This window comes from Stomoxys calcitrans, chromosome 4 (genome assembly GCF_963082655.1).
Source record: "Stomoxys calcitrans chromosome 4, idStoCalc2.1, whole genome shotgun sequence".
NCBI classification, from domain to species: Eukaryota; Metazoa; Arthropoda; class Insecta; order Diptera; family Muscidae; genus Stomoxys; species Stomoxys calcitrans.
The window spans coordinates 152,521,467-152,546,187 of NC_081555.1; the positions used below are offsets into that span (position 1 = coordinate 152,521,467).

General features: G+C 40.6%; 1 protein-coding gene across 2 annotated transcripts; it reads left to right on the forward strand.

Annotated features, from left to right (window-relative positions):
- On the forward strand, positions 1-24,010 carry LOC106092705 (protein stoned-B). 2 transcript variants are annotated; one of them, XM_059366975.1, is made up of 8 exons: positions 1-2,101; positions 2,157-3,221; positions 3,279-3,447; positions 3,507-3,758; positions 10,728-10,763; positions 12,246-12,427; positions 22,858-23,068; positions 23,140-24,010. In XM_059366975.1, exons 1-8 carry the CDS (start codon positions 1-3, stop codon positions 23,276-23,278), a joined length of 4,155 nt encoding a protein of 1,384 aa, XP_059222958.1. In that variant the 3' UTR covers positions 23,279-24,010. The 2 variants fall into 2 exon arrangements, with proteins under 2 accessions (XP_059222958.1, XP_013115070.2); XM_013259616.2 differs by lacking the exon at positions 10,728-10,763.
- The last annotated feature ends 711 nt before the right edge of the window (positions 24,011-24,721 follow it).

Consider the following 24,721-nt stretch of genomic DNA (forward strand, 5'->3'; position numbering starts at 1 on the left):
ATGGCGAATCCCTTTTTAATGGACGACGATATGGGAGGCATGGCAGATGATGCCACTGTCAATCCCTTCCTCATACAATCAAGCAGCACAGATGCTGCTGAAGACAATCCCTTTGCCGCTGACTCCGCAGCAAATCCCTTTGCTTTTGGTGATGATGGGGAAGGTGAAGGCCAAGTTGGTGATATTGATCCGGCAATGAGTTTCTTTGGCACAACCATCGAGGCGGAGGATGATGTCCTTAGCATTAAATCTACTGCTGAAGAGGAGGATCAAAGCAAGAAAGGCCCTCCCCCCAGGCCAGTGCCACCACAGACGCAAGAGCTTATCAACACAGTATCCAATCAAATGGATGAGACCAGTTCGGAGTTGTTGGGACGCATACCGGCCACACGTTCACCCAGCCCAGTGTCTATGCGAGACTTGCATTCACCCAGTCCCACACCTGACAGTGGTCTAGCCGATCTTCTGGATTGCTCGGATAGTGGATCCTCGGCTCAGGGCACTCACGGATTTGGTGATGCTGATTTAATGACTTCCGGCGGCAATGCAGGACCAAATGATAATCCCTTCGCTATTCCAACAGGCATACCCAACATACATGGTACCTCACCAGTACCACCACCAGCAAAGCAACAACCTCCTAGACCTCCACCACCCAGACCTGCTCCTCCACGACCAGTACCGCCCAGTATGCCCGGCCAACATGCACAGCCTCCACCTCCGCCAAGACCTGCACCACCTGCTGTATTAGCTCAAAATGAGACTGCTGCTGCTGATGCTACTGTTCCAACATCCGAATCGGATGATCTCTTCATGTTTGGCACAGCGCCACCACCAAAACCGCCACCTCCCAAGTCCAAGGAGGACATACTGAGCCTATTCGATAAACCATCGCAACCAGTGGCCAAACCAGATCTCTTAAGCGATGATCTGGAGTTGGATCCTACAGCTGCTGAGCCTGAGGTGGAGTCGGCCGAAGCAGTCGACGATCCCATATTCAATTCGGTGTTAACCCGACCCGATGAGAGCACCCACAACATAACTTCAGAACCACAATCTGCCCATGCACGTCAGGCCAATGCCAACCGTATTGCACCCCAGGAACTAACCAATAAACAACGAGCGCCTACTCCCGACATAGAAATAACTACTGTGGAGGACTTGCCCCGATCCGATGATGAGGAAGAGCCAGAACCGCAAACCCAGCCACCGAAAGAAGCCGCTGCTGCTGACCAAAAAGAGGATTCGGGCGAAGAGGCCGAAACTCAACCTAAAGTAGAGCCTTTGCGTGATGTCCCCGTTATGGTAATTGAGACGGAGCCCACTCCCCCTGCGGAAGACGAGGAGGACGAGGATAAATCCATAGTACCTAAAACCACAGAGTCTGATCAAAGTCCTCCCACAGAATCGGCACAAACAAATACCGCAGCCGACGAGTCGGGAGTGGATTTCGGAGCAGGTGATTCGCATTACGAATCACATGAGCCAGTGGTGGAAGAAATGGATACAGGTTTAGATTTTGCCCCACCCAGTGGTACCGGCTCGGCAAATCCCTTTGCCAGTCCCGATGAGGAAGAGGAGACCTTCCCTCCAGCTGGTATGGTTACGAATATTTTCGCTGCCGATGATGCGGTGGTTGAGGAAAATATATTCACCACTATGGCTGGCACAGCGGCATCCGAAAATATATTCACCTCAATGGCTGACTCAGGCACTGCTGATAACATATTCACCTCAATGGCAGAGGCAGCTCCAGTGAGTGTAGCGGAAAATATTTTCACCTCCATGGCTGATGGGGTGATGGCAGGCGAAAACATATTCACCTCGATGGCTGATACCACCTCTGTGGCGGAGAATATATTCACCTCCATGGCAGATAGCACTCCCATACCAGCTGCAGCAGCCATCAATATTTTTGCTGCCGATCCAGAACCTGAAGTGGACACCACACAGTCCTATGGCACGAATATTTTCGCCGAGCCCGATGAGTTTGATGCCTTTGCAGCCAAATTTGAATCGGTGAAAAAGGATAATATCAGCATTTTGGATGGCTTTGGTGGGGGAGCAGGTTCAGGGGCAGTGACACCAACAACAGCAGATGGTAAGTGTGTGAAAATGCTGGGGAATCTTCCTTATAATATTTCTCCTCCTTTCAGCTTGGGGTGACAGCGCTTTTGGCACACCCAAATCGGGTGTTGATGCTTTTGGTGATTCCGCCGATGGTTTTGGCAACGACGATGACGAATTTTATGCCATGAAAGCTCCCATTCGCTCCGAGTCAGTGGAATCTGTGGAGAAGGACTTTAATGTGGTCATACGTCCCAAAACTGAGGGAGCCAGTACGGTGGCGCCTCAATTGGCTCCACCACCACCCACACGAGCCGCTCCCGCCGGCCAATACGATGATACATCCGCTGTGAATCCCTTCGAAGAAAGCGGTTTCCCTGCTCCACCCGCAGTAGATCCCACACTGAAACGCACAGATTCCCAAGACACCCCACAAACCCCACTCTTCGATGAGGATGTCTCACAGCCGCTTGAAGAGTTCCCTCGCCTGCACTACGTTGGACCCGGTTGGGAAATGCAGCTGCGTCAGCCCAACAAAAAGAAAATCACCGGCCAGAGATTTTGGAAGAAGATATTCGTGCGTTTGGTCATACAGAATGATGTACCCGTGGTGCAACTGCTCAATCAGGCTACCGACAAACAGCCCTTCCAGGAACTACCACTGCAGCCCTCGTACTCGGTGTCCGAAATTGGAGCCCAGCAATATGATCAGTTCGGAAAAATATTCACCATGAAATTGCAATACATATTCTATAAGGAAAGGCCCGGAGTGAGACCCGGCCAGGTGACCAAGGCCGAACGCATCACCAATAAGCTCACAAAATTTGCACAATATGCCATAGCGGGCGATTATGAGGGTGTCAAGGAGTTTGGCAGTGATCTGAAGAAATTGGGCCTGCCCGTCGAACATGCTCCCCAATCGTCGCAGCTCTTTAAGGTTGGCTCAATGAATTACGAGGATATGAAACAGTTTTCCATCTGCATCGAGGAGGCCTTATTCCGTTTGCCCGCCCTAAGAGAGCGAGCGTTGACCTATAAAATGGAAGAAGTTCAGGTGACAGCCGTTGATGAAATTGTGGTGGATCAGGATAGCGAAGGCAAGATATTGAAGCAGATAGCACGAGTGAGGGTATTCTTTTTGGCTTTCCTAACGGGTAAGTTGAGAAAACTCCACACAGGGGAGACATTCTAGTTTGCCTTTGTGATTGCAGGTATGCCCATAATTGAGCTGGGTGTCAATGATATGTGGCGCCAGGGCAAGGAGGTTGTGGGTCGTCATGACATCATACCGGTGGCCACTGAGGAATGGATCCGCCTCGAGGCTGTTGAATTCCACAGCGTGGTATGCCAGGATGAATATGAAAAATCTAGACTTATAAGGTATGGCCTCCAGGGTTGGTGTGTGAAAATTTTGAATTCTCCTACAATTTGCATTGCAGATTCCAACCCCCTGATGCAAATTATATTGAATTGCTGCGCTTCCGTGTGAGACCGCCCAAAAATCGTGAACTTCCCCTACAGCTCAAAGCCCAATGGATTGTCACCGGCAATAAAGTGGAATTGCGTGCCGATATTTTAGTGCCTGGTTTCACCTCGCGAAAACTGGGTCAGATTCCTTGCGAAGATGTCTCTGTTCGTTTTCCCATACCCGAATGTTGGATATATCTATTCCGTGTGGAAAAGCATTTCAGGTAAGATGGTGAATGTTTGGGGAGATAGAAGACGACATTTTTTTTATGGAATTTTTTCTTTGCAACTGTATGTGCGAGGCAAGTGAAAGTAAAAATCTTAATGTTGATAGTTTCTTGACAATCAAAGTTTCCCCTATTGAAGTTTGTGTCTTTTTATCCATGATCTAACCATTGCAATGGGACAATTAGAGGAGGGTTGCTGTTAATGGTTTGCGTCAGCTATGTAGAACAATATTTATTTTATGTAAGAAATGGTTTCATTGTTTCTCAAATTATTATCTGCGAAGATTAAGACATTTTGCACGTGTGGTTTCCTTGAGACCAAAGAAAGAAGTTCCCACTCAGGACTGTGCAGTTGATAACCCATAAATTGACTATGCTGAGTCTTGAAGAGATTCTTGCTTGAGCTCATATGTGACAGCTTGACAAATTAATTCGTCTTATCTGATAGCTTTTTTTCCGCTTACTGTGTGCATACAGCTGTTTGAATACCACTTAAAATTGACTTCGACTCCATCCTAACAAAACGACTGTGGGCATATCATAGCTTATACTGAAAAATGTTCAAAGTTCAGCCGGGCAGAATCTTGTAAACCCTCTACCACTGATTGCATTTGTCAAGTTTTTTGCCAGGTATCTCTTTATTGGCAAAATAAGGATAATGAAGAAGATGTCCAAGGTCATAGTAGAGGACATTGTGCAAAATTTCAGCCAAATCAGAAAATTAGTGCGCCCTATACGGGATGAAGAAAGAAATAGGAAAAACGGTTTATATGGGAACTATAACAGGTTATCGGCCCATTCAGACCATACTAGGCACGTATGTTGGATGTCGTAGGAGAAGTCATTATGCAAATTTTCAAGCAAATCAAAAAAGAAACGCACCCTGTAGGGGCTCAAGAAGTAAAATCAGGAGATCGGTTTATATGGGAGCAATATCCAAACATAGACCGATTTGGCCCATTTACAATTCCCATAGATCTACATTAATAAGAATTATTTGTGCAAAATTTCAAGCGGCTAGCTACTGCTTCCAAAGTAATCTTGCTTTCAACAGACGGATGGATGGACAGACGGACGGACATGGCTAGATCGACTTAAAATGTCAAGTCGACCAAGAATATACATATTTTGTCGGGCTTTAGACGAACAGTTCGAGGTGTTACAAACGGAAAGACGAAATTAGTTTACCCCATTCTATAATGGAGGGTATTATTTTAGTTCTATTTGTTTTTCCCACAAACAACATTTGTTGGATTTGTGTCAAAGTGGCGGTCGCAGTAAAGAGGTTTCTTATCGTTCAACTAAAACTTGAATCAAACACCATTGAATGTATAATAGAAGTCTCCCCGCAAGAAAAAAAAAAGAAACAAATAAAAAGGCGTTAAGTTCGGCATATAAAAGTAAGCCACCTTTCATTACAATCCGGTAAAAAATGCATAATTTATGCCCCCATAGCAACTTTTTTGGAAATATGGTCCGATTTGAATCAAATTCGGCATATATATGTAAGTCGCCTTTCATCACAATCCGATAAAAAAAAATGCATAATGTATGCCCCCATAGCAGCTTTATCGAAATATGGTCCGATTTGAATCAAATTCGACACGCAGATTGAGTACAATTTATTGTTCAAGAACAAAATAATGGTCTTTTTGGTAGCCATATCCAAATATAGACCGATTTGAACCATATACGACTAGGATGACGAAAAGCCTAACATAAGTCACTGTGTAAAATTTCGGCGAAATCGAATTATAAATGTGCCTTTTATGGGACCAAGACTTTAAGTCGAGAGATCGGTCTATATGGCAGCTATATTCAAATCAGCACCGATTTGGGCCAAGTTGCAGAAAAATGTCGAAGAGTCTTACACAACTCACTGTCGCAAATTTCGGTGAAATCGAACAATAAATGCGCCTTTTATGGGCCTAAAACCTTAAATTGAGAGATCGGTCTATATGGCAGCTATATTCAAATCTGGCCCGATCGGGGCCAAATTGAAGAAGAATATCGAAGGGCCTAACACAACGCACTGTTCAGCGAAATCGGGCAATAAATGCGCCTTTTATGAGCCCAAAACCTTAATTTGTGAGATCTGTTTATATGGGAGCTATATTCAAATCAGAACCGATCTGGTCCAAATTAAAGAAGGATGTCGAAGAGCCTAATAGAACTCACTGTCTCAAATTTCAGCCACATCGGACAATAAATGCGTCTTTTATGGGCCTAAAACCTTATATCGAGAAATCGGTCTATATGGCAGCTATATGCAAATCTGGACCGACCTGGATCAAATTTAGGAAGGATATCGAAGGGCGTAACAGAACTCACTGTCTCAAATTTCAGCGACATCGGACAATAAATGCGCCTTTTATGGGCCTAAAACCTTATATCGAGAAATCGGTCTATATGGCAGCTATGTGCAAATCTGGACCGACCTGGACCAAATTTAAGAAGGATATCGAAGGGCGTAACAGAACTCACTGTCCCAAATTTCGGAGAAATCGAGCAATAAATGCGCCTTTTATGGGCCCAAAACCTTAAATCGGAGGATCGGTCTATATGGCAGCTATATCCAAATCTGGACCGATCTGGGCCAAATTGACGAAGAATTTCGAAGGGCCTAACACAACTCACTGTTCCAAATTTCAGCAAAATCGGATAATAAATATGGCTTTTATGGGCTTAAGACCCTAAATCGGAGGATCGGTCTATATGGCAGCTATATCCAACTCTGAACCGATCTGAGCCAAATTAACGAAGGATGTTGAGGAACCTATCACAACGATTCTTATATATACTCCACCATGGATCGTATTTTTCAAGTTCTTTGGATAACTTTTTTATACCCTCCACCATAGGATGGGGGTATATTAATTTCGTCATTCTGTTTGTAACACCTCCAAATATGCGTCTGAGATCCCAAAAAGTATATATATTCTTGATCGTCATGTCATTCTAAGTCGATCTAGCCATGTCCGTCCGACCGTCCGTCCGTCCGTCCGTCTGTCTGTCGAAATCACGCCAACTTTCGAATGTAAAGCTAAGCTCTAAAAATTTTGAACAATCCTTCTTATTAGTGTAGGTCGGTTGGGATTGTTAATGGGCCAAATCGGTCCACACTTTGATATAGATGCCATATAAACCGGTCTTGGGCCTTGACTTATTGAGGTTCTACAGGGCGCAATTCTTATTCGATTTGGCTGAAATTTTGCATGTGGTGTTTTGGTATTACTTTCAACTGTTCTAAGTATAGTTCACATCAGATTACAACTTGATATAACTGCCGTATAAACCGGTCTCCCGATTAAACTTCTTGAGCTTCTAGAGGGTGCAATTCTTATCCGATTTGACTGAAATTTTGCACATATCGTTTTGGTATGACTTCCAACAACGGTGCTGAGTATGGTCTAAGTCAGTCCATAACCTGATATAGCCGCCATATAAACTGATCTCCCAATTAGACTTCTTGGGCTTCTAGAGGGCGTAATTCTTATCCAATTTGGTTGAAATTTTGTATATTCGTTTTGGTGTGACTTCCAACAACTGTTCCAAGTTTGATCTAAATCCCGATATAACCCAAATGTCAGAGAAATCGGGTAATAAATTAACCTTCTATGGGCTTTAGACCCTAAATCGGTCTATATGGCAGCTATATTCAAATATGTTCCGATTTGGCCCCATCAAGAACTTAACCTGCGTGCAGCAAAAAGACGTACCAGTGCCAAATTTCAGTTCAATATTTCAGTTTTTGAAGACTGTATAGTGATTACAACAGATGGACGAACAGAAACACGGTATTTTATGACGATTTTACCAGGATTCGAAACTAGGACTTCAGAGTAAAGTTTCAACAAATAAAAATTAAAACTTGTATATCTCCAAAGCCATTGAAGATATTGTACATCTCAAGTGGAATTTTTTGTATAGAGTTTTGAGGAAAAATAAATTTTGAAAATCGGACCACAAATGAAGATTTGGCACCCCGAACAATTTTTCGATAAATCGAGATGACCAATTTAAGTTGCGTGCCAAAAGGCGCCCGGATAATCAAGGCTCTTAAAGTTTCGCACACGACCTCGCTTATACCACAGCTTTAACCATTTCAAAGATATATCTCGACCCGTTCTCACACAACATATTTTTATACCCACCACCGAAGGATGGGGGTATATTTATTTTATCATTCCGTTTGCAACACATCGAAATATCTATTTCCGACCCTATCAAGTATATATATTCTTGATCAGCGTAAAATTCTAAAATAATCTAGACATGTCCGTCCGTCTGTTTGTTGAAATTACGCTACAGTTTTTAAAAATAGCGATATTCAGCTGAAATTTTGCACAGATTCTTTTTTTTTTTGCCCATAAGCAGGTTAAGTTCGAAGATGGGCAATATCGGACTATATCTTGATATAGCTCCATATTGACCGATCCGCCGATTTAGGGTCTTAGGCCCATAATAGCCTCATTTATTATCCGATTTTGCTGAAATTTGGGACTGTGAGTTACGTTAAGCCCTCCGACATCGTTCCTAAATTTGGCGCAGATCGGTTCAGATTTGTATATATCCGCCATATAGACCAATCCGCCGATTTAGGGTCTTAGGCTAATAAAAGCCATATTTATTATCAGATTTTGCTGAAATTAAGGACAGTGAGTTGTGTTAGGCCCTTCGACATCCTTCGTCAATTTGGCCCAGATCGGTCCAGATTTGGATATAGCTGCAATATAGACCGATCCTCCGATATAGGGTCTTAGGCCCATAAAGGCCACATTTATTATCCGATTTTGCCAAAATTTGGGACAAGGTATTGGGTTAGGTTCTTCGATATTCTTCGTCAATTTGGCCCAGATCGGTTCAGATTTGGATGTAGCTGCCATATAGACCGATACTTCGTTTTAGGGTCTTAGGCTTATAAAAGGCGTATTCATTGTCCGATGTCGCCGAAATTTGGGACGGTGAGTTGGGTTAGGCCCTTTGACTCCGTTCGTCAATTTGGCCCAGATCGGATCAGATTTGGATATAGCTGCCATATAGACCGACCCTCCGATTTAGGGTCATAGGCCCATTAAAGCCACATTTATTTTCCGATTTTGCTGAAATTTCGGACAGTGAGTTGTGTTAAGCCCTTCGACATCCTTCGTCAATTTGGCCCAGATCGGACCAGATTTGGACATAGCTGCCATATAGACCGATCCTACGATATAGGGTCTTAGGCCCATAAAAGCCACATTTATTTTCCGATTTTGCCAAAATTTGGGACAGTGAATTGTGTTAGGCCCTTCGACATCCTTCGTCAATTTGGCCCAGATCGGCCCAGATTTGTATATAGCTGCTATATAGACCGTTCCTCTGATTTAGGGTCTTAGGCCCATAAAAGCCACATTTATTATCCGATTTTGCTGAAATTTGGGACAGTGAGTTGTGTTAGGCCCTTCGACATCCTTCGTCAATTTGGTTCATATTTGGATATAGCTGCCATATAGACCGATACTTCGTTTTAGGGTCTTAGGCCTATAAAAGGCGTATTCATTGTCCGATGTCGCCGAAATTTGGGACGGTGAGTTGTGTTAGGCCCTTTGACTCCGTTCGTCAATTTGGCCCAGATCGGACCAGATTTGGACATAGCTGCCATATAGACCGATCCTACGATATAGGGTCTTAGGCCCATAAAAGCCACATTTATTTTCCGATTTTGCCAAAATTTGGGACAGTGAGTTGTGTTAGGCCCTTCGACATCCTTCGTCAATTTGGCCCAGATCGGCCCAGATTTGTATATAGCTGCTATATAGACCGTTCCTCTGATTTAGGGTCTTAGGCCCATAAAAGACACATTTATTGTCCGATGTCGCCGAAATTTGGGACAGTGCGTTAAGATAAGTTCCGTGATATACTTCTGCATTATGGCACAGATCAGTCCAGATTTGGATTTAGCTGCCACATAGACCGATCCTCCGATTTAAGGTCTTGGGCCCATAAAAGCCACATTTATTATCCGATTTTGCTGAAATTTGGGACAGTAAGTTGTGTTAGACCCTTCGACATCCTTCGTTAATTTGGCCCAGATCGGTTCAGATTTCGATATAGCTGCCATATAGACCGATCTCTCGATGTAAAGTTTTGGGCCCATCAAAGTAAAATTTTTTTTGTTTGACTTCGCCGAAATTTGGTAGAGTGACTTGTGTTAGGCTCTTCGATATATTTCTGCAATTTGTCGCAGATCAGTTCATATTTGAATTTAGCTGCCATATAGATTGATATTTCGGTTTAATATTTTGCACCCATAAAAGGCGCATGGGTCAAACCAAGCTTGGTCAATTAGAACCGTTACTTGGTACTTAATATCCATATTTGTCACTGGATGTTAAATTTTAGTGTACTTGGCAAAATAGATCGCGTTTTATTAGGCCAAGACAATAAATCGAGAGATCGATCCATATCTCTCGTTCACTAACTTATGCTGCGCATGGAAGAGGTACGGATCTGTAGCAAATTTAAGCTTAAAATCATTCTTTTTGATGACTGACGACATGGCAAACAATATCGAAAAATATATATTGTGGGATCAGTAACGTTTTTTATTTGATGTTTTGCAAACGACATGGCAAAAGATTACAACTGCTATGTCGCTGCTATTGGGGTGGGTAAAAAAATATCTATTTTTATGAAGTTTTTTTATATTTTATTAATGTTTCTATGTCAATCTGTGTTCTATTTCTGTGTAAGAGGAACGTTTTATTTTCCGATAGTATTCAATGTTCAATGATTTAAACTATCTTATGAGTTTGTTTGTAAAAGAAACATCTATAAGTACACATAAAACTCTTTAACCATATTTTCCACCCCACTTACTTTTTACAACATACACGCTTACATGCCAACATACATACATACATGCGTACATTAATAAACATACATAGGTACTCACAACTTTTTCTCAATTTTCTCGTCCTTGCTTAGTATATCGACATCATCGTGGCCAAATATGAATCCAAGGTAATATTTCACAAACAGTCTCAAAAAACGGACTGTGTTTTAATAAAAAAAATTAAAAAATTTTTAAAAATTTTAAAAAGCTTTTCAAGAGATCTCCCGTTTAGGTTTTCTAGAATTCAATAATCTTAACAATTTTGGCATCTTTCCAAAAAATTTTTTTTTATTCTAAAAAAAAAAAAAAAAATCCGAATTTGAATCTAAAACAAAGTCGAAACAAATTTTAGATTCCTAACGGGTGTTTCTATATACATATATATTTTGGGTGTAGTTGTTTTTTGTTGTTTTATGACAATGCGTACAATATCGACCGATAACTATACCCTGGTCCCCCCCTCAAAATAGACAAATCCCCCCAGAATTATTTGGCAAGAAACAAAAAAACTTCATTTGTAAAAAGCGCAAGCACACTCCCTAGAGCTGTTGAATATGAATGCACGATAGTAGCAATTGAATAAAAATTAGAAATATTCAAAAATTTGTAGAAATTACATTACAGAAAGGACCTTTGGAAAAATTTGTGATTCACAATGATAATTCAAATTTCATCACATTCTTTCGATATGCCATGTGCAATATTTTCACATATCATTTGTTGTATTGACCCTGTATTAAAAAAAAAGGAGGGAAAAACATGCACTCAGCAGATGTTTACTGTCTCCGCTACCGAATACTCGTGAATGCTTTAAAGACCCCGTCGAATAGTTGCTTGGTCTACAGCACTGAATATCTCGCCAATGAAGCTCCAACCTAACGGGTCTGGGTGTTGGCTGCCTCTTCCAGAAGATGCTGATTCGGATGGCTGCTAAAAACACCGCCAAGTAGCCTTAAACAACCTTAAGTTAGGTCTTGGAACCGGAATGATCTTTGTCTCCTGATGGAGGGGTCTCGTAAACTTCCAAAAGCCAAGTCAATCAAACTAAAGTTTGCGAAAAAAAAATGAAAGTCTTATTGTGTAGCATTTGCCTTGCCTTTGAAATTCGTGGTAGAATAATAATGGAAATTTACTATTAAATAAAAAAAAAAAAATTTTTAGAGAAAATTCTTTGCAAACAACCTAAAAATATTTTGGGACATAGTTTTCTCCCATTTCATAGATGAAAGTTAAGTTCTCAACTAAGCAATCCACTTACCACCAATTCTAGACAATATATACTTGAACAATACACCAATCTGCCTTTATGCATTTTCCATTTTCATGGGCAACCTGTCTATCTTTTCGTTAAACTATTAGGTTTTCTTCTGCTATGAGGTATTTATTTTTATTCCTTAAAAAAGGTTTGGAGACCGGTACAGAGATATTGTGTTGGTTTAATTATAATTTTCATGACTACCCCTTTGATACTCATTTTTTTATCATTTAACAAATTTGTGATTTTTAAAATCGAATTGTTTTGCATTGCTGTTTAACCATTTAAAAAAATTGAATTTGAGAGTCTTTGTAATTTATTTTCAAAACAAAAATATTTAAAAATTTATTTTCAGATATGGTTCGGTGAAGTCAGCCCACAGACGTACTGGTAAGATTAAGGGTATCGAACGAATATTGGGAGCTGTGGACACTCTGCAAGAGTCACTGATAGAAGTCACCTCTGGTCAAGCGAAATATGAGCATCATCACAGAGCCATTGTTTGGCGTTGTCCACGATTGCCAAAAGAGGGTCAAGGTAAGAGAATTTAACCAGTAAAAATGTGCTAAGTTCGAATGGGCCGAATCTATGCTCCCCTTTTGCTTTGCTATTGAAGCTGTATACGGTTATGGACCGATTCGGGCCATACTTGGTTTGGATGAAGACATTGTTCAAAACTTTAGGTTAGCCCTATAGGGGCTCAAGACCTAAAACTGAGAGATTGGTTCATATGTTATCAGGTTATGGACGGATTAAGACCATTTTTTGGCAGGTAGTTCATAGGAGAAGTCATTTGCGAAAAACATCAGCGAAATCAGACAGGAACTGCGCCCTCAAGGGGCTCAAGAAATACAATCGTGAGATCTATACATATGGGGCTATATCAGGTATTGAACCACACTTGACACATCTGTTGAATGTCATAGAAATCACCATAGTACCAAAATTCGGCCAAATCAGATAATAACTGCGCCCTCTAACTGCTCAAGGACACAAATCGGGAGATGGGTTTTATATGGGAACTATTCAGACTACACTTAGCACGTGTGTTGGAGCATATAGAAGACCAGCTAGACAGAGCCCGCTGCGCTGCTCTTTGTTTCACTCTGTTATTTTATCTGAGCCCTAACTGGCGCGGTCAGAAAAAATGTCCTATTTGGGGGTGCTGGTACAGGCTTTCAGATATTTCGCCCCAATTTGGACATCATATTGGTGATCTACTTCTAAATACATTTCATTTGAGCCTTATGTTGGTATGGATGGTAAATATGCATGGTATAGGGAAATTTTTAGGGGGCTTTGGAGGCGGACAGGCCCCCCTAGATATACCACCCTTAATAAAGATATCAAATTTATGTTCTTGAATTACTATAAACGAACTACATTTTGATAAAATCGACCCCACCTATCTCCGAAATCTGGCGTTTTTGAAAATAGGGTAAAGACAGGGTCCGCACATTAAAGTTTGAACGTTAGATCTGCATCATTCTCTTAGTTTTGGAGGAGTATTGGAATAGCCAAACCCTTAACCCCGAAGGTGGATATCGGATTCATACTTTACTCCCAAAAGCCACGTTTGAGCTACATATTGCTATATTCGGTATATATGTGTGGTTAAGGGGGAGTTAATGAGGTGAGGCCTCCCTGAAACAGTTGGCTATAAAACAGGTATCAGATTTGAGCCCCCTTTTTGCCATAATCAACAAATATGTACAGTTTGAGGGTTATGCGGGGTGGGGCGGCTACCCACACACTTAGCCCTGAAAAAATAACAGAATCGTGCTCTACTCTCAAATTTCTTTTTTTTTCAGCCCCATTGAGTTTAGGGGGAGTTTATGGGGTGACACGGCCTCCAAACATTTGTCCTCAAAATTGGATATCACATTCGTTTTCTGCTATCAAATACCTATTATTTATGGCCATAGTAGGCAAGGGAGCTTAGAGGCGGACCCTGAAGTAATATCAGCATCGTGCTAGAGCGCGATTAGTTTGAGCCCCATAATGTCAAGGAGGGGTAGGGAAGAAGGGCTAGGGGTATCGTTCAGATTCACACAAATAAATTTTTTTGTATTGGTTATCTACATTCAAAATCATATTTCAAAGCGACCACTTCGGAAAACACATTTTTAAAGATCCGCAGATCCTCCTGTATCCATCACAATTTGAGGGTAAAAGGGGACTCTACTACCAAAGACCTTTAATTTCTGTCCTATTCTATCCTGATTGGCCTCCATATATTATTTCATATTATTCATATATAATTTTTAATTCCTTTTTATTTTTTAGTAGGATAGAGGGAGGGTGATTGCCCTCTAACACATCCTTTCATTTGAGCACAATATATTCTCGGTCATTCTACATGACATTTTGGCGTTGCATTTATTGGGAGGCCCCACCGACGCTACGAACCAAACTACAATTTTTTTGAGTCTTTTATTGTCGCGATCTACATGTCCTGCTGAACAGCAAGATGTGACCGAGATACTTGGATTCTTATATCAACATGGGATTGGAACTCTACTATCATAGACCTTTCTTTTAATTCCCATATTATCCCGATCGAACTATACGTCCTATTGAAGGGTATTTAGTGGGTGGTCCGTTCCCAGACTCTGCCAAATATGTATAACAGATTCGTAGTCAACTCCCAAAGACCTTTCATTCGATATACATTTTGTGACGTTGGACATTTATGCCCGTTTTGGGGGTTTTTAAGATTGGGGAGGCCCCATAGACACCTTGGACTAAATTCTTATAACAGATGTGTACTCAATTTTCAAATACCTTTCAATTGATACCCATATCGTCCCAATCGGTTAATATGTCCTGTTGGGGGTTTTGGGAAGTGGCTTGGCGCCTCAGACACTAAGAAAAAATTTTTATATCAGATTCTTACTCTACTTTTAATTACCTTTCATTAGATGTTCATATTGTCCCAATTGGTATATATGCCCTACTGGGAGTTTTTAGGGAGTGGGGAGGCCCCTCAGAACTCAAGAAATAAATTTTTATGGCAGACTTGTACTCTACTTTTAAATACTTTCCATTTGACACCCACATTGCCAAAAGAGGTAAAAGTGTCCTGTTGGATGGTTTTTTTTTTGCGGGTAGGGAACCCCCCGACACTTAGGGTGACATTTTAATGCCAAGTGCGAACTTTACTCTTAAAAACCTTTCATTTGATACCCATATTGTCCCAATCGGTAAACATGTCCGTTCGAGTGGGTTTTGGAATGGGGCGTCCCCCAAGGTTATTTGACACCAAATTTTTCTTTTTATCAATTTGGTGTTTTTGGGATATCGGTGCACCCATCACCTAGATCTGGCTTTTTTGAAAATGGTGGTAAGGGGAGGTAGATTCCTATTAAAATTGGTAGGTATTGATTCTCTGTGTAGGTTGGTAGACTGACCTGAAGTCTTGTTAGGTCTTTTTTAAGAAGGTGATCGGGAGAAGGGTTAAGAAGTGTGATCGGGAGATCGGTTTATATGGTAGCTATGTCAGAGTTTGGACCAAACGGAATCATTCCTTGCACATCTCGTGAATGTCATAGTACAAAATTTAAGCCTAATCGGATAATAATTGCAACTCTAGAGGCTCAAGATATAAATGTTTCGATTTTGGTTTATATGTCAGCTATATCATTTACAGTCCTAACCGACCTATTCTTACAAAAAGTATTTGTGAAGAATTTCAAACACATAGCTTGGCTGCTGCGAAAGTTGGCGTGTTTTCGATAGACAGACAGAGGGACGGACATATCTTAAGAGACTCAGAATATCAAGACGACCAAGAATATATATACTTCGTTGAATCTTAGATCATTATTTCGATGAGTTACAAATGGAATGACGATGTTGTTATATCCCCATTCGATGCTGGAGGGTATAAAAATTTAAATCAGTACTGATCAGATGTCTCCTATGTATGCAGTGCATTGTGCTGGAGAGAATAGTTAAGGTTCGGAGGGGGGAAGGAGGAGAAGTTTTTTTTTGGCATTTGTCTTGAATTTCTAGATGTCGTAGATAGTGGGAAAGACAACTGCTGGAAGTCGACTCCATATACGAACCGTTCGAGCAAAAAAAGAATTCTCTCGGTAGTGCATGGTCCGATCAGCTGGCCAATCGGTTAAATACTGGTGTGAGCTTCAAGAAAGTCTCATATTCCTGACAAAACGGCCTTAAGTTAGGAATCAGAAGACTGATTTCCGAAGAACACACACCGTGGAAGAATCGTTAGAACAGAGCCACACAACCCACATTTCGACGATGTTCAAGGGAAACAGTTGAGTTGGATACCCTACCATCTCCAATCAACACTATTACCCGACACGGTCAAGCAGCTCCAAGGATGATTTTGGAGCTCCGGCCCATATATGAGAGTTATAATCCATCTTTGGCCTGATGTATGTAGAATAGAAATGAAGGAGATCAGAGGCAAATGGTATTTTATCGTATGAATGGTACTACTAAAAATTCTATCGACTTATCCTGTCCTTGAAATTGTATCTCAATGTTAACTATTATAGTCATATTCATCTTCAAGTTTACTAAAGGAGTCTCAATGAAATTCGGATGTTTGCTCTCCTATTGACGAACATGCCTTTGTCCGTTTCCCTGCATTTGGGAAATACACCTCTAAGTTAGGCCGCCGTTTCAAACTATATGGGACTTTGGCGAATAATCACTATTAGCAGTACTTTAAAATGGAATGGCGGCTTTGGTCAAGCCATAGGTTCTTAAATTGTATGCCGAAAAGGCGTGATATGTCCACGATTATGGTCGTGTGGAAAAAAAATATATTTTTAATTTCTTTACTTGCATAATGGGCGAGAACCGCTGTTTCGCATTAACCCTCTCTTTATTAAGTGTTTGGACATGGGTGCGTATGTTTACTTTGTTTTAATTTCGTCATACGTCATACGCCACCTAGTTCACTAATCTTCTAATATATAAAAATCAATTTGTGTTTCTTTGTTTGTTTGTCTGTTCCTCAAAAATGGTGCATAATCATCCCGTGGTGAAAATAGGGTACTAAATTTTTTTAATTTCTGAAGGTGGGGGGGGAGGGCGGACCCTCCCCCTTACCCTAATTTTGAGAAACGCCAGATCTCGGAGATGGGTGGTGCGATTTTAACGAAATTTTGTGTGATCTCTTATAGTAACTTAAAAATAAAATTTTGGTACTCAAATTCCGGATGGAATACCTAAAGGGGACGCCCCACCCCGAATCCTGCCAAATATATATATAGTCCACTCACAACAACATAGGTATTTAAGATAAGAAAACATATTTGTTATCTAATTTTCGGGAAATGTGTTTGGGAAACCACCCCAACCCCCAAAACACCACTAAATCGGACATATTTACCGACCATTACAATATGGGACTCAAATGCAAGGTATTTGCGAGTAGAATACGAATTTGACATGCAAATCTGGGACAAAGCTTCTGGAGTCCACCTCTTTCCCAAAACACCCCCCAAACAGGACTTTTTTACTTACCATGGCAACATGGGGCTCAAATTAAAGGCATTTGAGTGTAGAATACGAATGCGATATCCAAATGTGGGACTAAACGTTTGGGGGCCGCCCGTCTCTAAAATCACCCCCCAAAGAGGACAAATTTACGACCACAGCAATATGGGGCTCAAATAAATGGTCTTTGGGAGTAAAGCACAAATCTGAAATCAATATTCGGGAAAAGTGTTTATGGCGTCTCCTCTCACCGCCATAATACCACCCGAAAAGGACGTATTTGCTGGCCAGTGCAATATGGGGAGGGAGAAGTATTTTAGATTGGAACACGAATCTGATATATATTTTCAGGGCCAAGTCACTGCGAGGCCGCCCCTTCCCCCATTACAACCTACAAATAGGACGTATTTGCTCACAATGACAATTTGGGCCTTAAGAGACTGGTGTCCGATATTGATAGCTTTTAGGGCCCATACCCCAAACCGCACATATTTGCTGACTTTTGCAATAAAAAAAACAAATTTGATACCCAATTTTAAGGCCAATGGCAATATGCGGATCAAATACACGATATTTTTAGTGTAGAGCACGATATTGACATATTTTCATAGCAAAGTGTTTGGGATACCACCTGCTCGCCAAAACAACCCTTAATCGTACATATTTACCAACCATGTCAAATGAATCGTTTTGGGGAGTAGAGCACGAAATTGATACCCACTTTCGGGACCAATTTGCTGGGGGGGTAGAAAAAACGAACGTGATATCCAAATGTGGGACCATGAATTTGGAGTACATATTTACTGACCATGGCTATATGTGTCTCAAACGAAAACTACTTGAGATTAGAGAACGAATTTGATAACCAATTTTGAGACCAATTGTTTGGTGAACGCTTCATCCCATATACTTCCCTTAAACCAACGGCAATATTGGGTTTAAACAAATGGTATTTGAAAGAAGAGCACTATCTTTATATTTTTTTCAAGGCCATGATTTACCGATCATGGCAATATGGGGCTCAAATAGGAGGTATTTGGGAATAGAGCACGAAATTCATACTCACTTTCGGGAGTCCACACTGGGGGTCTACACCACCCCCTAAACCCACCAATCACCACCCTAGGGGCCTTTTCACTCCCAAAATTCCCAAAAGAAGCCGCAGCAGAGCGGGCCCTGTCCAGCTAGTTTTCAATATACAATAATTGGCAATCATCTTGTAACAAATTTAATCGGCAAGTCCTGGGTGCTTCGGACTTAGGCTTGATAGGTGGAATGGGTTGCTCACTATAGGTGAGTTCACTCGCAGGCCAGTTTGGCCCATCCAGAGGTTATACACGAATAAAAAACAAATAAAAAGGCGTTAAGTTCGGCCGGGCCGAACTTTGGATACCCACCACCTCGGGTATATACGTAAACCACCTTTCATCAAAATTATACTCATATACCTCATACCGATCTGAACTATATACGACACGGATGTCGAAAAGCCGAACATAAGTCACTGTGTCAAATTTCAATGAAATCGGATTATAAATGCGCCTTTTATGGGGCCAAGACTTTAAATCGAGATATCGGTCTACATGGCAGCTATATCCAAATCTGGACCGATTTGGGCCAAGTTGCATAAACATGTCGAAGAGCCTAACACTAAGCACTGTCCCAAATTTCGGCGAAACCGGACAATAGATGCCACTTTTATGGGCCCTAAACCTTAAATCCAGAGATCGGTCTATATGACAGCTATATTCAAATCTGGACCGATCTGGGCAAAATTGAAGAAGGACGTCGAAGAGCCTAACCAAACTCACTGTCTCAAATTTCAGCGACATCGGACAATAAATGCGTCTTTTATGGCCCCAAAACCTAAAACGTAGATATCGGTCTATATGGCAGCTATATCCAAATCTGGACCGATCTTTGCGATATTGCAGAAGTATGTCAAGGGGCTTAACTTAACTCACTGTTCCAAATTTCGGGGACATCGGGCAATAAATGAGCATTTTATGGGCCCAAAACCATAAATAAAGAAATCGGTCTATATGGCAGCTATATCCAAATTTGAACCGATCTAGACCAAATTGAAGAAATATGTCAAAGGGCCTAACACATCTCACTGTCCCAAATTTCAGCAAAATCGGATAATGAATGTGGCTATTATGGGCCTTACACCATAAATCGGAGGATCGATCTATATGGCAGCTATATCCAAATCTGGACCGATCTGAGCCAAATTAACGAAGGATGTCGATGGGCCTTACACAATTCACTGCCCCGAATTTCATCAAAATCGGATAATAAATGTGGCTTTTGTGGGCCTAAGACCCTAAACCGGAGGATCGGTCTATATGGCAGCTATATCCAAATCTGAACCGATCTGGATCAAATTAAAGAAACATGTCAAAGGGCCTAAGACAACTCGTTGTCCCAAATTTCAGCAAAATCGGACCATAAATGTGGCTTTTATGGGCCTTAGACCCTAAATCGGAGGATCGGTCTATATGGCAGCTTTATCCAAATCTAGACCGATCTGAGCCAAATTGGCAAAGGATGTCGAAAAGCCTAACACAACTCACTGTCCCAAATTTCAACAAAATCGGATAATAAATGCGGCTTTTATGGGCCTAAGACCCTAAATCGGCGGATCGGTCTATATGGGGGCTATATCAAGATATAGTCCGATATAGCCCATCTTCGAACTTAACCTGCTTATGGACAAAAAAAAGAATCTGTGCAAAATTTCAGCCCAATATCTCTATTTTTAAAGACTGTAGCGTGATTTCAACAGACAGACGAACAGACGGACGGACATGGCTAGATCGTCTTAGATTTTTACGCTGATCAAGAATATATATACTTTATAGGGTCGGAAATGGATATTTCGATGTGTTGCAAACGGAATGACAAAATGAATATACCCCCATCCTTCGGTGGTGGGTATAAAAACAGGAAGAATGGGCAACTAAAGCGGTATTTGAACACCTATCCTTCATGCAAACACGTATGTGCTGGATCGTATCGCTCCCTCCATTGGAGGGAATCGCTCCGTCCACCCCTATACCGAATCTCAGTATACTGCTCAGAAGAACATTCGCAAGATTACCCAGATCGCGGGGAAACTGTAGCCCTAGAAAGGAGAGGCGAAAATGTCTCCTCCTCATTATCATCAATAGTCTCCTCCTCATTGTCATCAAGACAATTCCAGCCAATGTCATTGTGCGGTATTCCCATGCGCGTCGCTTTGCGGCCTACGGCATAGTGTCCGGTTATAACACTTGTCAAGCTGCTTGAACCTCTTACCTCTATCGTCTTCCTACGGTTGATGACAGGCCAGAGGGCCTTTACGGTCCGGCAACCATTCATACTTCTCAGAGGTACGTTCGCAAGATTACGCAGATTGCAGAAAAACTGTCACCCTAGAAAGAAGAGCCGGACATGAGCAAAGCAAGTTCTCTATAGACTCCTCCTCATTATCATAAAGACAATTCCAGCCAATGTCATTGTGCGGTATTCCCATGCGCGTCGCTTTGCGGCCTATGGCATAGTGTCCGATTATAACACTTGTCAAGCTGCTTGAACCTCTTACCTCTTTCATCTTCCTACCGCTGATGACAGGCCAGAGCGCCTTTACGATCCGGCAACCATTCACGGAGTCTCACCACGCTGCCGACCCCTCACTGGCCATTTCATCTACTATGTTCAGTAGCTCGACAAATGTTACGTAGGCAAGACCGGCATTCTAGTCAATACGAAAAAAAAAAACAAGTAAAAAGGCATTAAGTACGACCGGGCCGAACTTTGGATACCCACCACCTTGGGTATACATGAAAATCTCATTTCGTCATAATCCGGTGAAAATTGGATAACTTAAGCACCCAAATTCGGCACGGACACTGAGTGGTCTAATATATATATCACTATTCAATTTTGTAAAACAAAATATTGGTCTTTTTGTCAGATATATCCAATTATAAACCGATCTGAACCATGTTAGGGTTGGATATCGTGAGGCTCAGGAAAACTCACTGTTTCAAATTTTAGCGAAATTGGGAAATAAGAAAAGATTTTATGGGCTTCAGTCCCCTTATCGGCAGAACGGTCTATATGGCAGATATATCTAAATATAGTCCGATCAGAACCATATTTAGGTCGGATGTTGGGAGGTCGTTACCTACTGACTATTTTAAATTTCATGAAAATCGGGCAATAAATAAAGCTTTTATTGGCCTCAGACCCCTTATCGGCAGATCGGTCTATATGACAGCTATATCTAAATATGGTCCGATCTGAACCATGTTGAGGTTAGGTATGAGGAGGCTAAAAATAACTTACTGTTTAAAATTTTAGCGAAATCGGTTAAAAAAAAAAGCTTTTATGGGCTCCAGACCCTTTATCGGCAGATCGGTCTATATGACATCTATATCTAAATATAGTCTTATCTGTACCATATTTGGGTCGGACGTTGGGAGGTTTAAAACTGCACGCTATTCCAAATTTCAGCGAAATCGGACAAAAAATAAAACTTTTATGGCCTTCAGATCCTTTATCGGGAGATCGGTCTATGTGGCAGCTATATCTAAATATCGTCCGAACTGAACCATATTTACGTCCGATGCCAAGAGGCTTAAAATAACCCACTGTTTTCAATTTCAGCGAAATCGGACAAAAAATAAAACTTTTATGGCCTTCAGATCCTTTATTGGGAGATCGGTCTATATGACCGATCTGAACCATATTTACGTCCGATGCCAAGAGGCTTTAAATAATCCACTGTTTTCAATTTCAGCGAAATCGGGTAATAAATAAAGCTTTCATGGCCTTCAGACAGTTTATCGGGAGATCGGGTATAACTTTATTTAGACCGATCTAATCCATATTGAGGTCAGATATCGGGAGGCTTAAAGTAACCCACTGTTGCAAATTTCAGCGAAATCTGGTAATAAATAAAGCTTTTATGGTTTTCAGACCTTTTATCGGGAGATCGGTCGAAATGGTAGCTATATCTAAATATAGTCCGATCTGAGTCAGTTATCGGGAAGCCTTAAACTTCTCACTGTTTCAAATGTCAACAAAATCGATGAAATCTAAAGTTTTTATGGACGTCAGACACTTTATCGGCAGATCGGTCTATATAGCAGCTATATCCAAATTTGGTCCTATTTGACCCGTTCAAGAATTTAATCAGCGCTCATCAAAAAGACGTATCTGTGCCAAATTTCAGCTCAATATCTCAATTTTTGAAGGCTCTAGGGAGATTACCACAGACAGACGGACAGACACACGGACATCGTTAAATCGTCTTAGAATTTTATGACTATCCGAAAGATATATACTTTGTAGGGTTGGAAATTGGTACTTCGATGTGTTGCAAACGGAATGACTAAATGAATATACCCCCTATCCTACGGTGTAGGGTATAAAAAAAAGTTTGTTAGATTTTTTTTTTACTTGACTTTAATATTGTATAATACAACAATGTCTCTTCATTTCAGGTGCTTATACAACGCATCAACTGGTTTGTCGCATGGCCTTAACCTCCTACGATCAAATACCCAGCGAATTGGCACCCTACGCCTTTGTGGAGTTCACCATGCCAGCGACACAGGTATCGCATACAACCATAAGATCCGTAAGTGTACAGGAATCGGAATCCGATGAGCCTCCAGAGAAATATGTCAGATATTTGGCAAGACACGAATACAAGTAAGTTGACAAAAAAGTTATTGATATATAGTTGGTTGTTAAAATAAACTAAATTCATAAAAAATTTTAAGGGTTGGTATTGAAACTACTCATGGAGAATCTACAAATGCCTATTTGGCTGCTACCAGGCCCATACGTGAAGAGCCTACACAAAAGCCTGCAGCCTCGCCAGTACCGCCACCAAGCGATTCGGACTCAGATTCAAATTAGATTTAGTGAAACTCAAAACAGCAAAGACCCTAGTAAATATATGAACTAAACTAAACTAAAGAAAAATGACAAACAGGCTAATGCTGCAAATTAGAAAAAGAAAAAAAAAACACAATCCAATAGAAAACTCATTCAGTATTTCGTTGCTTACCAGTGGAAACCTTTTTGGAAGAAAGTTACTTCAATACCAACAATTCCTATATATATCCACACTCACCCTCTAAACATATAAACATACCCTACGTATATACTCATACAAAATCAATCTCAAAAAAGTGTGAATGCATAAATTCATTATTTAGTAACTTTAACAACATTATACATACAAACATTATATACAACAACAAGAACAACTGCTAATCGATCTTTATATTATAAGCTTATATTTAACAATTAAACAAAAGCGAAAACCAAAAAAAAAACCAACTAAAGTTCCAATAGAAAAAAAAACAACCATATTAACAAAATTAAAGAAAACAAAAACACAGAATTAATTGTTAAATGTTTAAATTGAAATATTAACTAAAAACAAAAAATATCCTAATCGAAATCCCCAGGAAAAGAATCTAAAAAAAAAAAAATCATGCGTCACATATAGAGCGATTCATAAAATATATATCCCTTAAATTTCAGTTTAAAATTAAAAAAAAAAAAATCCAGTTCAGACCATTGACTTATACTATCAAAAGAAATGATTATAAAATAAAGGAAAGCATATTTATACATAACTTACATACTTAGTTGACAATAACATTATTTAGAGATTTATGGCATGTTGAGGAAACCTAAGACATGCCTTCACATGCCTATTACTATTATCATCTACTTATACATACATACAAAAAACATTTATGCATTAAATACAACAAGACAAGGGCGTATATTTAACCAAGATGTGACACTATGAACAAGCAAAAACTGAAATATAGAAATGAAGATATAGCCAGGAAAGTTGGCTGATAGATGTGGCCCAAGGCAAGGCTTTGATATGTTTTTTATATATTTTTATTTAAAGTCATTATTTTATGCAGAAAGTAGTAATCAGTTGCATCAAAACAAAGTCGAAACGAAAGACTTAAGCAACAAACTTGAACCCATGAACTTTTGGTTAGATAGCAGTTACAATCTTAACTTAGACTCACTTAGACAATTTTGCCCATACTTTTGATGTTTTTGATGACAATCAAACAAACAATCCGCCGTACACTTGCCCATGAATTTGTCTCTAAGACATTAATCTAATCTCTTTTCATATCTGGGCACAACTTCACATTATAGCTGGTATACTAGTTTTGCCATATATGAAAAAGGAAACAACTAAATACCCAGTGTAATCGATGAAGTCAAACACTGCAAAAGCGAAATAAAAGACTTAAGCAACAAACTTGAAAATCGCCTCAATCAAACACCTCAAAGGCGAAATAAAAGACTTAAGCAACAAAC